The sequence below is a fragment of the Gadus chalcogrammus genome, chromosome 16, assembly GCF_026213295.1.
Source record: "Gadus chalcogrammus isolate NIFS_2021 chromosome 16, NIFS_Gcha_1.0, whole genome shotgun sequence".
Taxonomy (NCBI): domain Eukaryota; kingdom Metazoa; phylum Chordata; class Actinopteri; order Gadiformes; family Gadidae; genus Gadus; species Gadus chalcogrammus.
Genome location: NC_079427.1, coordinates 18,213,929 through 18,225,578, shown reverse-complemented (window position 1 = coordinate 18,225,578; position 11,650 = coordinate 18,213,929). Strand labels below are relative to the sequence as shown.

Genomic DNA, 11,650 nt, shown 5'->3' with positions numbered 1-11,650 from the left:
TTATGAACTATTTTTTAATGCAGCAAATAAATAAAATCTAATCATCTATTTATTCAGTTCACATGGGTTACGGTTTACAATATGGTTACCAGAGCTGATGGTTACGTGCTCAACGATATGACTCGGTTGTTTCTCGGAAATCGTATAGAGTCACTTCCGCTGTTCTTATTTGCGGATGGATATGTACGTAAAAGTCTGAACGTTACCGTAATTGACGTCACTAGTTAATTATGGCGTTCCGGGTCTACGTTAAATGTTCTACGTTAATATTTTATGTTTTCTAATTACAACGTTGTGGAATTAAAGTATACTACAAAGTATAATACAAATGTATACTAAAATGGAATACATTTTTGCAAAAGTTCCTCGAAAATAGCTTACCACATAATAGGAAGAACACTTATATAAATAAAGTCTCAGTTAAAGTCATGTTTAAACTTCTGCTGAGATTATTTACTGCATACGTATCTAAATACGATTACATAACAAGTGACACCACCAGCAATCCACTGAATGCAGCAGGGGGTTTCCGGGACTACTTTATCTCGGCGGAGGCGCACCAACAGTAGCCGCCGCACATCGTTCTGCCTTGTTCCGTGCTTGGGGCATGTTCAGCTTTTCGGCCCGATTTTTCTAACACTTTTGTTGGTTGAAATGGCCGCGGATCCCGTTTCAACATCTTCTAATGCATCGACAAACAACGATGGCATCCTCATCGGTGATAAAGTGTACTCTGAAGTCTACCTGGCGATCGACAACTCTCTGGTTCCAGAGGAGAAGCTTTCTCCGACCCCCTCTATGCTCGACGGCCTAGACCTCAACACGGAGACCGACCTTCGGATCCTGGGATGTGAACTCATCCAGTCTGCGGGGATTCTGCTAAAGCTGCCCCAGGTAACATACATGTTATGCGTCTACGGTTTTTTCGACAGATTTAGAGATCCCCATCCACCTTATTTAACGACGGGAGAGAGGCTGCTAGCTGGCTAGTGTTAGCTTAGCCTTGCTGGTGTTGGCGTGGTGGGACTAAAATGGCGGCTGTCTATTGTGTAAGAAGATACATTAGGTTAACTCGAGCTATAACCCATATCTCGCTGACATGTCTTTCTCCAGGTGGCCATGGCGACGGGACAGGTTCTCTTCCATCGCTTTTTCTATTCCAAGTCCTTCGTCAAGCACAGTTTCGAGGTAAGCGTCCACACACGCACACATTCACACCCAAACACGGAAGATCATTGTGTATACAAGCTACGTATTGTTAGCTTACGTTACGCTTACGTTCCGGGCAGAAATGTTAACTCCCGTTATATATCTATATTTATATATAGAGAGGGAAAGATATAGATGCATAGACAGACACAATTGGGATAATTACACGGCTTTGATTAATACGCTATTGTGATTGTTAAATGACAGCAATCAAAGGTCTGAATAACAGACCTTTGTTATGGACTCCATTTCCAACCGTCTTTATTGACCAAAGAAATGATTACAAAATCTGTCATTTTTGGTCAACTTACTGATTAATTTTTAGTGGCAGTGTAATGAACAAAATCATGTAATTATCTTAAAGTAATGACCCGCTCGCTGTACTTTAAACGTCTGCGAAACATGTTAATGCTGTCCTCCCAGGAGGGTTATGACATCCCTGACTATTTGTCTTGTTTTCTTTGTAGATTGTAGCCATGGCTTGTGTCAACCTGGCCTCCAAGATAGAAGAAGCCCCGCGGCGGATACGAGACGTGATCAACGTCTTCCATCACCTACGGCAAATGCGAGGCAAAAAGTAAGCATCTTTCCATTTCATCACAAGGTTATTCAAAATGTTGTATGAGATATTTTGAATTGTTTGATTTATCTAAACGGAATACCGTTTTTTTTTTGTTGTGAAAGTGCCCTTTTGTTTATCCATGTACTCTAAACCATTTCAAAACTTTTCAGTTTCCTCGTCACTGGTCTCACACGTGTTAACATTCTGTGCACATATCTAGCGTGTTTTCTGTGATGAGTAAACCCTGAAATTGGCCTCACGCATATTTCTAAAGATGGCCGTATGGTTTAAGTCACTATGGGATGAGACATGCTTTATTGGCATGCCTCTGACTTCAAATTAAACATCGCCCCGACTCAATCGATCTCGGCATTAACGTGGATTCTTTTTTCCCTTGCAACCAACTAACAGCGACCAGCTACATTTACCAAAGCCTGGGTGATGTGGAATGGTACGTAAAGACGAAGCAGTCGGCATGAAACCATGAGCGAGGGAGTGTCGCTTCTCCCTCTGCCTCACCCCAGCCCCCTTCCTGTGGGAGGAGCCCGTGGGCTGAGCCACTGTGGGCCGCGGGGATGACAGGTTGGCCGGAGGTCCTTGGCCCCCCCCCCCCTCTCCCGGTGTCTTTGAGGACTTCTGTGGCTCAGTCTTATGCTTTGGGTATTTGTCAGACATACTGCCAGCTGTTGGGTAATGTAGTTCTCCCTGTTTGGCTGCTCCTCGCCCAGCACTGGAAATTATGTTGCCACACGAGCACACTTCCATTTCACCAATTGTCATCGCTTTTAGAGAAATATCAATCTTGGCATACATTGGAATTAATTGTCGGCGTGTGGCTTAGTTTTTTGGTACGTTCAGGAATGTTGGATGGCAGAATAATATTATAAATGGCCTGTTAGGTGAGGATGATTTAACCCTGAATCCCTTATACTGGTGTACATTTTTTTCTTTTTAGCTTGGTTAGCTTTTTTTATATGATCTAATGTAAAAAAAATCATCCTCCGTGTATCTCACTTAAAATAGACAAATAAATTTGTGGGATGAAGTCTAAACTTTATTTTGTCATTAGACTGTCATTAGTACTATGTTGAATACAGTGTTACTGTTTAATATATTTTGTACTTTTCTGTTGATTCTCAAGAAAGTAGGCAATGACTGCTTGATTCAGAACCATGGCTAATATCCAGGATAATCTGATCAATAACCAGTCATCTTGTATTGAAATTTCTGTCCCTTTTTTAAATGTGAGTCGAATCAGAACGGTCACACACTGTTAATTGGTCTGATTCGTTTTTTTCGGATATGTTTGACAATGAGTTATTGATATTTCTCTTTAAAGCGTTGACATACGGTGATACAGGCAGAGAGCTGTCGGCAGACGCCAAACATTAACACTGGAGCCACAGGAGTCAGCAAACCCCCAAGTAAACGAAACCATAGACACCTCCCCGCTTTGAGTTGGTTGTAAGGGGAAATAGAAAGAGTCACAGAAAACAAAAGGGCACTTAACTTCCTACTATGCTGCTGAAGCTGGAAGGGGGGGGGGAGAAACCGTTTTATATTATTTTTACTTTAATTCCTTCAAAAACCAGGGGTGCAAGTTCATTGATACTTGATCAGAACTACATAAATACCAAAAACCAAGTCATCAAAGCAGAACGGCGGGTCCTGAAGGAGCTGGGCTTCTGTGTGCATGTCAAGCATCCCCACAAGGTAAGCTCCTCCACACTCATCCGGTCACTACACCCCACCAACGGTTTAATTATTGGCTCTCAGTGGAGATGTCTTGTGAGCAACAACCCGTGCTTGTGTCATCCCAGATCATCGTCATGTACCTTCAAGTCCTGGAATGTGAGAAGAACCAAACGCTGGTCCAGACCGCCTGGTAAGTTCCTACTCGGTTCCCCCGTCTCTCACAACCCACAGCAGCAACCCGCGTCACGTGCCCAAGATCTGCTACCAGACCTGGGCTTTCAGTAGATTTTCAACATGAAGGCGCAGCACTGTGACACGTCCATACAGTGGAAACGTGACTCACCAGAACATCTAGCTACATATTTAAAATGCAGCCACCAGTCACTTTCCCAGGTCTACCCGCAACATCAGCCCCCCCCCCCATGAAATCCATTTCCCGGTGCCCTGATGGTGCAATTTGTTTGATTGCCAACCTGATGCTTCTGAGATGTGCCTTTTACATGGTTTTATTTCTGCAAGTCTTTTTGTTTATGGAGCCCAGGGAGCTTGATTTAACTTTGTCCTTTTCTCTACTCTTTGATTAAAGGGTAGTCCATGCTGGTAAGTCACATAAAGAACCTCTGAACTCTGCCTCCTCCAACCACATGACCTCGGGAAGCTCCCCCCCATTGGTTGGCTGCCCTTCTCCAGACAGCCAATCCCAGTGCCGAGATTCACTGAAGGGGGAGGGCCTATCCCAACTGCCAACATCGCATTTTCTCTTGGGTGTCAAAGGATTTGTATTTTTTTGGTTTTGATACGAAGGTTTATACTGTGATGCATATTTCATTTTTTTTGTAGTGATAGATACTTGCTTTCTTTTCTAGTTTACTTGCATCTAAAATTGAAGTAAACTTAGTGAGAAGAGAAGTACTTTTTTTGACCAGTTACCTGTTTAAATAATATACAGTAGCTTACTGTGTCATTTCCCCAACTGACGTGGTGTCCAGACGTGTGTGTCTTACAGGCTGATCCAGCTCTCAGGCTCTGCCTCCAGGGACCCTGCCCACCCAGCAGTAGATCACAATCCAACGACTGCATTTGATCTAGTAGTGCCACGCTAGTAGTCTTTTCATGAGCCGCTAAAGCCAACATATTTATTTTTTATTTGAACAGAGTTCCAACTGAATTCTTTGTGTACACATGGCAAGTTCCATGTGGCCACAACCTTTTTTTTCAAAATCAAAAAGTTGTCATGTGTTTAACATATCTTGTTACTGGAAAATGTGTAAGGAATTCCCTTGATGGTAACGTTAAAGTATTGTCAATGATTTGCATGCTACGGTGGCAGAATGAAACCGCTGATGCGCATTGGCATTCTGGTGCATGCGCTCAAGTGAAGTGTGAACCTCGCACACAACCTCCCCCTTCTGTGTTAGCCCTCTGATACCAAGTAACGGTTCATGGCTCCATGTCGTTTATTTTGGCTGGTACACTAATTGTGACTCATCTACCACCCTCAATGACCACTTACACACACGTCCAGCTGCTTTTGTAACAGTTTTCATCTGGGTGGGAAACTTTTCATTTTAGTTGGGGAGGACACTTTGCCTCTTTCTATAAATGTTCTTCTGCTGAGGCGGTTCGACTAGTTTTTGGTTTCCCACCTTGAGCACTTACTTTTATCCCCACCTGTGAACCATTGCGTCATGTGCTTTATCACGTGACTGCCTACCATACTGAAACATGCCAGTCCTACCTGATGTGCATCATCTCTACCTCCCCTTACTTCCATCCTGAAACAGTCTGACCTGATGTGCATCATCTCTACCTCCCCTCCCATCCTGAAACAGTCTGACCTGATGTGCATCATCTCTACCTCCCCTTACTTCCATACTGAAACTGTCTGACCTGATGTGCATGTCATTATTGTCACTGCAACATCCATTCAAAAGGTCGATATAAAACTAGTCCAAGTGTATTGTCCAGTCTTGCATGCTCCCCAATACAAGGCATGTTAATGTTGAAGAGTTGTTAGGGATGTTTCATTTAACTGAATAGAAAGTTGCTTTCTTTCTTCTGGGTCCCCAAATTCACCTTCTCATTTGTGAACACGCCCTGTGTCATGGTTGCTCTTGGAAGAGAATGGAGAAAAGGACAAAGTTAAAATGGCTTCAGGAGATCACAATGCAGAAACCAATATGGCAACCTTTGTTCATGATTTGATGTGTGAGCAACTTTAATGGGTAGTACATGAAGTGAGGGTGAGGCGCAAACTAACACTCCCTGATATTGGTAAATATCAAAGCCAAGCTGTTACTTAAAACTGCGACTAAGCCCATACACTCAAGCTCATTATGGGAATCATGATTTGCTAAAAAGCCCAAATAAAATAATGCATATTTCCACTACCACTGGGTATGAAAGCCCTGGCATTCCTGTAGAAAAGATGCTATGTGTTTTTTGTATGTGCTTCTGTCTCCACAGGAACTACATGAATGACTGCCTGAGGACAAATGTGTTTGTGCGGTTTCAAGCCGAGACCATCGCCTGTGCCTGCATATACTTGGCTGCCAGAGCTCTGCAGGTCGGTTGCAGCTGCATCTTACATTTTTTACGTCCATTGTTCGCCCTGCTGGTTGTATTTTAAACAAGCAGCGGACAACTCGCGGAAGGTAACAAAGCTGTGTTTGTCCCCCAGATGCCGCTTCCATCCCGGCCTCATTGGTACCTTCTGTTTGGAGCCACTGAGGAGGAGATCCGGGAGATCTGCATCACCACCCTCAAGCTGTACACCAGGAAGAAGGTAACGTCCACAGCACGCCAGCACGTTATGTATGCTCCCAGCTGCTGTTACCCTTCCCTCGTCCCTCATCTTTAACCCTGGATCCCCCCCCCCGCCAGCCCAACTACGATCACCTGGAGAAGGAGGTGGACCGGCGGAAGATGTTCCTGGCCGAGGCCAAGCTCAAGGCAAAGGGTCTGAACGCCGACGGCACGCCGGCCCTCTCCACGCTCGGCGGCTTCTCCCCGGCCTCCAAGCCCTGCTCCCCGGCCGTGGTGCCGGTGGAGGACAAGTCCCCCAAGCCCCAAGCCCTGAAGCCTGTGAAGAAGGAGCCGGACAACCGAGCCCAGGTCTCCAAGAGCCCGCACAACGGGTCAGTAGATCCTCAGCCCACGCAGTTCCCCGGCCCACTCTGTCCATTCTGTGTGTCGTCGCTGAATCAAGCACGACTTTTTAACTTGCCTAAATGGAGATATGTTTTCCTGTCTTTTAATTCAGGTTAAGGAAAGAGTCCAAGATCGGCAGGAACAGCAGTGGGTCCCGTTCTAGAACACGCTCCCGCTCCAGATCCCGCTCGCCCCGCAGACAGTAAGACAGTTCCTCATCTATGACCATGTCGCCGTCTCCCTGCACGCCCTCCCACTCCCCCTGTCTCACCACCTGTTCCACTCCTCCCCAGCTACAACGGCAGACGCAGTCGCTCGGGGACCTACAGCTCGCGCTCTCGCTCCCACAGCCCGTCGCCACGGCGACACCAGCCCTCGCCGCTCCTCCCCCACCTCAAACCAAAGGCCAGTCACCACGGCAACAGCGACTCCAAGGTCTCCGGTCGCCACAGCGGCAGCGGCGGGGGCAGCTCGGGACACAAGAGGAAGCGGTCGCGCTCCCGGTCGCGCACCCCCATCAAAGGGGAGCGCGAGCGGGACAGGGAGCGAGGTGCCTCGGACCTCGCCTCCTCCAAGAAGCACAAGCACGAGCGGGGCGGCGGGCACCACCGCGGGGAGAGGCGGGAACACGAGAGGTCCCGCTCCTACGACCGGGAGCGGGAGCGGGAGAGGGAGCGCGGCCACAAGAGCAAACACCACGGTAGCGGCGGCGGCGGCGGCGGAGGGCACTCTGGGCACGGCCGGCACCGTCGCTGAGCCCCACACCACACGGGTGGTCTCGGGGCCTGGCGGAAACATAGTCAAACGTTTCCCAGGGTCCACCACCGCGTCACGCAACTGCTTGTCTTTCTCCAGTGTACGTACCAGTATAAAACCATCTGGGCGCCAAATTGACCCTAAGATCATTCTGCGGTTCAGTGTTCATGGCCTGATCACATGCGAGGCATTGGACTTCAAGATTAACCTGAATGTATATCCCACGTGTCAAAACGTGCTGGTTAAGGCATTTGCTATGGCCAAGACCACTGATCGACCAACCACCTTATAGCTGATATTTGGCAGTGGTGGCTGATAATTTGGTAAAGCTGGGTGACGCGTTTTGGTGGATCAAATTCATGTCATTTGCGGCAGGAGGTCCTGAAAAGGAGTCATTTTATTTTCTTGATTATTGATAATTGGTTGAATTATGGAAACGTTAATTTCGCCTGCCAGGCCCAGAGCTGCCTAACGTACCAGTCCACATACTACTTTTGAATGCAAATGTTTTGTTTTTTTCATGTATTTTTCTCATTTTCCATTTCAATGGACTGGACTTGAAGGAACCATATATTTTACAGTGTAAAGATGATAAAAAGCCGGATTATTGTGAATGCTTTGATTTATTAAAGCAACGGACAGTGGAAAAATGTACAATTTAAAGGACATTCAGGAAAGAAAATATTCTTATCATTGGAATTTCTCTGGTTCATAATTTATTGGACAAATGTGCGATGGCTATAGCTGTGTTGTGTACATTTGTAAAGAATCAAAACAATTGTGTTATTTAGGGTAAGAGGCTATATATCTTTTTAAGATGCAGACTTGATTGAAAAACCTTGTAGAATTGTGAATTTGTTACACGGCTTTTAGTCTGCACATGTTCATGTTTGAATTTTTTTATTAAATTCAGTAATAAAAGACTCACTGTAAGGACTCTTGTTTCTGAAAATGGTGCACAATAATTGGTGGTCGAGGAAGGAACATTAAAGTGATCGTAATGTAAACTGATTCACTATCTCTAGATCTGTAATGCGAGTGTAAAGCCTGAACTCTTATGACCGGGAGGGGGCACTGTTGGCCGTGGCAATGTTAACGGGACCATCGCTCCACTGCATCCATGCAATTGGCAGGTAATCATGGGTTTAACTGGTGATTTTCAATGGGTCTGACGAGAATGGGTACCCGGTAAGAGCTCTGGTACTTTAAGCCTTTTTAAGATGCAATCTAGAATCCTGCTATGAAGACACATTATTCCCTAATGTACTAATTTAAGTAGATTGCTTTCTAGTTAGAGAATAGTTCAGTGTCACTTTATTGGGACAGTACTGTGTGTATTAAAGTTTTGAAGATCAGTTACACGGCTAGGGAACGAAGTTCAACTTCCCACTTAAAGCTCAATATTGTGCACATATTGACTTGCCAAATTTTGATTTTAGAAACGAGATTCATTCCGATATCTGGGATTAACCACAAATGCAATGAATCATTATTCCAGCCATGTCATTGTAGAATCTACCAGAAAATGTTTAGATCTTCTGTCAGGGGTCAGGAGCTCAAGTTATCCTGAGCGCATTCCAAGTTAGACTATAAGGTGATGTATCCACCCACACTCACGAACATTATTCTGAAGTAAAACTGATTCAGATCCTCTGGATAGGCTCCTACTGGATCCCAGAGAGCCTAGTTTAGTTGTAAACAAGTCCTCCCTCCCCATACCCACTTTTAACAAATGATGTCAGGACTTTTGTACCATTCTCACTCTGTCATTTTCCTTTCATTGTCCTGGCTCCATCACTCTCTACTTTGTCATTATATCATGCATCTTTCTCTCTGTCCCTCTTTCACAACGTCTCATCCACTCCATTATTTACCTGTCACACTCAAAGGACCGCATCTGTCTGCATGCTAAGGGGCGCCTTTCAGAATTGCACCAATAGGGGCACACGCGCACACACACACACACACACACACACACACACACACACACACACACACTTGACAGCCTTGTCAGGCGAATTGCACAAGGCATAATCAGTGACATGGCGAAAGGATTGAGTAACACACTGAATGATGCATATCAAGACTCTCGCACGTCTCTGGCCCCACGCACAGCCAGTTACACGTACACACATGCACGCACACACGCACATACTTTCTGTATACCGTAAAACACAGGTTTTCACCATTGTTGACAGAAGTTTGTAAATGTTTTTTTTTTGACTTGCAGGTCTGGGATCAAATACACCACAGAGACAAAAACTAAGCATTTCCTAGGGTAAATCTCACTTCATTTTTGTTTATGAATCTCTAGGTGTGTGTGTGTCTGTGTGATTGCATGTCTGCATGTATATGTTTGTGTGTGCGTGTGTCAGCCAAGAGCGAGCCAAATGACAGAGGAGGATGTATATTTTATGGGTATTTTTTGATTTTTACATGTCCAACCTCAGCAGGATAAAAGGATACTCCTCTCAAAGAATTATAGTGGGCTACCTCCCCTGTTCGATCACTTCTATGGAATATGGATCATATTTGGGCCTATGTGTACATATGTGTGTGTGTATGCTTGTGTGTGTGTGTGTGTGTGTCTGTGTGTGTGTGTGTGTGTGTATATGTGTATGTGTGAACCTGCAATCCTTTAGGCTCCAACGTGGCTCCAGGCCCCCCTCCACTCCTGACCCAGTATATAAGAGGCTGGGCGCTTTAATGGATGTTTTCCATTCCAAAACTAAAGCCATCTAAAAGTTTGCTTCTGCATCTGCTTTACATCCAAGTATATGCCTATTGATATGAACAGATGTTTAAAGGCCTGTTTTATGGTTTGCAAAACAGATAATGACTTGCATTTTTCTGAATACGTGAAAAAATGCGTATAAAACCCCAGCTTTACCCTTGTTAAAGAGCTCCTATTTCACCACCATGTGGGAGTGTGATAAGCCATTACAGGCCATTTAAAAATCTGCCCTTCCCTGTGCCTTAGTGACATCACAAGAGGTGTGAGTCTCTACCTAGATGTATGATGGATAGATAAGCAACCTTTACTACAGTCCACTGGTTAGGCTGGTGGACTGATCTATCCAACATACATTTTGGGTATACAAACTCATAGACTTTGGGTAGGCTGTCCCTGTATCCGATTTAGCGCTATGCCAAACCTCCACTTCCCTGCGATACAGGTGAGTTCTCCGAAGGCCTGGCCATTACCTCAATTGCTCATTTAAACACATGGCTCTATTTGGGGATTATCTATCCTACTTTTTCATCACGTGGCCTCTCAATTATGTTACCATTGTAAATGGATTGAGTCTTTATGTAATAAATTATTTATATAAAAAATCATATACAAAGGGTTAGCGTTAGGTTTATATATTGGTCAAATATTTAAGATGCACATAAGATGCAGGTAAAATGCAGGTTATATGTGGTAAGATACTGTAAAATGCAGGTAAAATTCGCGCAGTTCCCATAAAAAACAGTACTGGAAAAAACAAAAAATTGTCATGCAAGCAAAGATAGGGGGACTTCAAACCTCTGAGGTACTTCAAACCAGGTCCCCAGAGCGAAAAACATATTTTGCACTGCTGTGCCACAAAGACGCTGTCGATGTTGTTTGGAGGTCATAATTTGCATAGAAATGTAAATGAATACGGTTTCCATGGACCCAGCACTTGAAGTCAGGTACCGAGAGCTGTTAACCGAAAGCTCTGTCGGCTGCACCACTGAGATGCCTTCTACGCAGAGGTCAGAGCTTATGTTGACATTAAATTCACACAGTTACATTTCCCATATAACTTCGGGTTTCCATAGAGACAGCCTGCGGACGGACCTGAAACGGGGTCTCCCGAGGTGATACCCAGGGGCTCGCACCGCTGTGCCACCGAGACGCCAGACATGGATCTGGTCAGAGGTCATATTTGACGTTGGACTCCCTAACCCTAACCCAGGGATGGTGAGCGACAGCTCACTCCGCTGCCCCACTGGAAAATAAAATACCTACTTAATTAAACCCCCATCAAATAAGTAGGCCTACTTTATTAATCTCTGATTAAATAAAGTGCTTTTAAAGAATCACATGTTTGAATGTAGGATAAGGATTAGGATTATAAAATGTACTTTATTTATCCTGGATAGAATGAGAAAGTAATACATTCAGCTGACTAAATAAGAAAAGATTAATTCATCAGATAAAATAACACATACTTAGTCATCCCATAAAAAAAATAGGTACTTTAGTCACTTTGTACAGCCTTATGTAGTAAGGTGACTGTTCTCAAACCA

General features: G+C 44.7%; 1 protein-coding gene across 4 annotated transcripts; it reads left to right on the top strand.

Annotated features, from left to right (window-relative positions):
- Nucleotides 1-498: 498 nt before the first annotated feature.
- On the top strand, nt 499-8,389 carry LOC130405946 (cyclin-L1-like). 4 transcript variants are annotated; one of them, XM_056611281.1, is made up of 10 exons: nt 499-894; nt 1,114-1,188; nt 1,677-1,786; nt 3,364-3,484; nt 3,592-3,656; nt 5,933-6,032; nt 6,147-6,251; nt 6,350-6,603; nt 6,729-6,818; nt 6,910-8,379. In XM_056611281.1, exons 1-10 carry the CDS (start codon nt 514-516, stop codon nt 7,370-7,372), a joined length of 1,764 nt encoding a protein of 587 aa, XP_056467256.1. In that variant the 5' UTR covers nt 499-513; the 3' UTR covers nt 7,373-8,379. The 4 variants fall into 4 exon arrangements, with proteins under 4 accessions (XP_056467256.1, XP_056467257.1, XP_056467258.1 ...); XM_056611282.1 differs by lacking the exon at nt 6,910-8,379 and having other exon boundaries at nt 549-894; nt 6,729-6,822; XM_056611283.1 differs by lacking the exons at nt 499-894; nt 1,114-1,188; nt 1,677-1,786 and adding an exon at nt 2,213-2,353 and having other exon boundaries at nt 6,910-8,388.
- Nucleotides 8,390-11,650: the final 3,261 nt, after the last annotated feature.

Coding starts and splice junctions, on each gene's coding strand:
- LOC130405946 (XM_056611281.1), top strand. CDS start 514: ATGCAGCAGGGGGTTTCCGGGACTACTTTATCTCGGCGGAGGCGCACC. Junction 1,189..1,676: donor TCGTCAAGCACAGTTTCGAG/GTAAGCGTCCAC, acceptor TTTTCTTTGTAG/ATTGTAGCCATGGCTTGTGT. Junction 1,787..3,363: donor CGGCAAATGCGAGGCAAAAA/GTAAGCATCTTT, acceptor TTCAAAAACCAG/GGGTGCAAGTTCATTGATAC.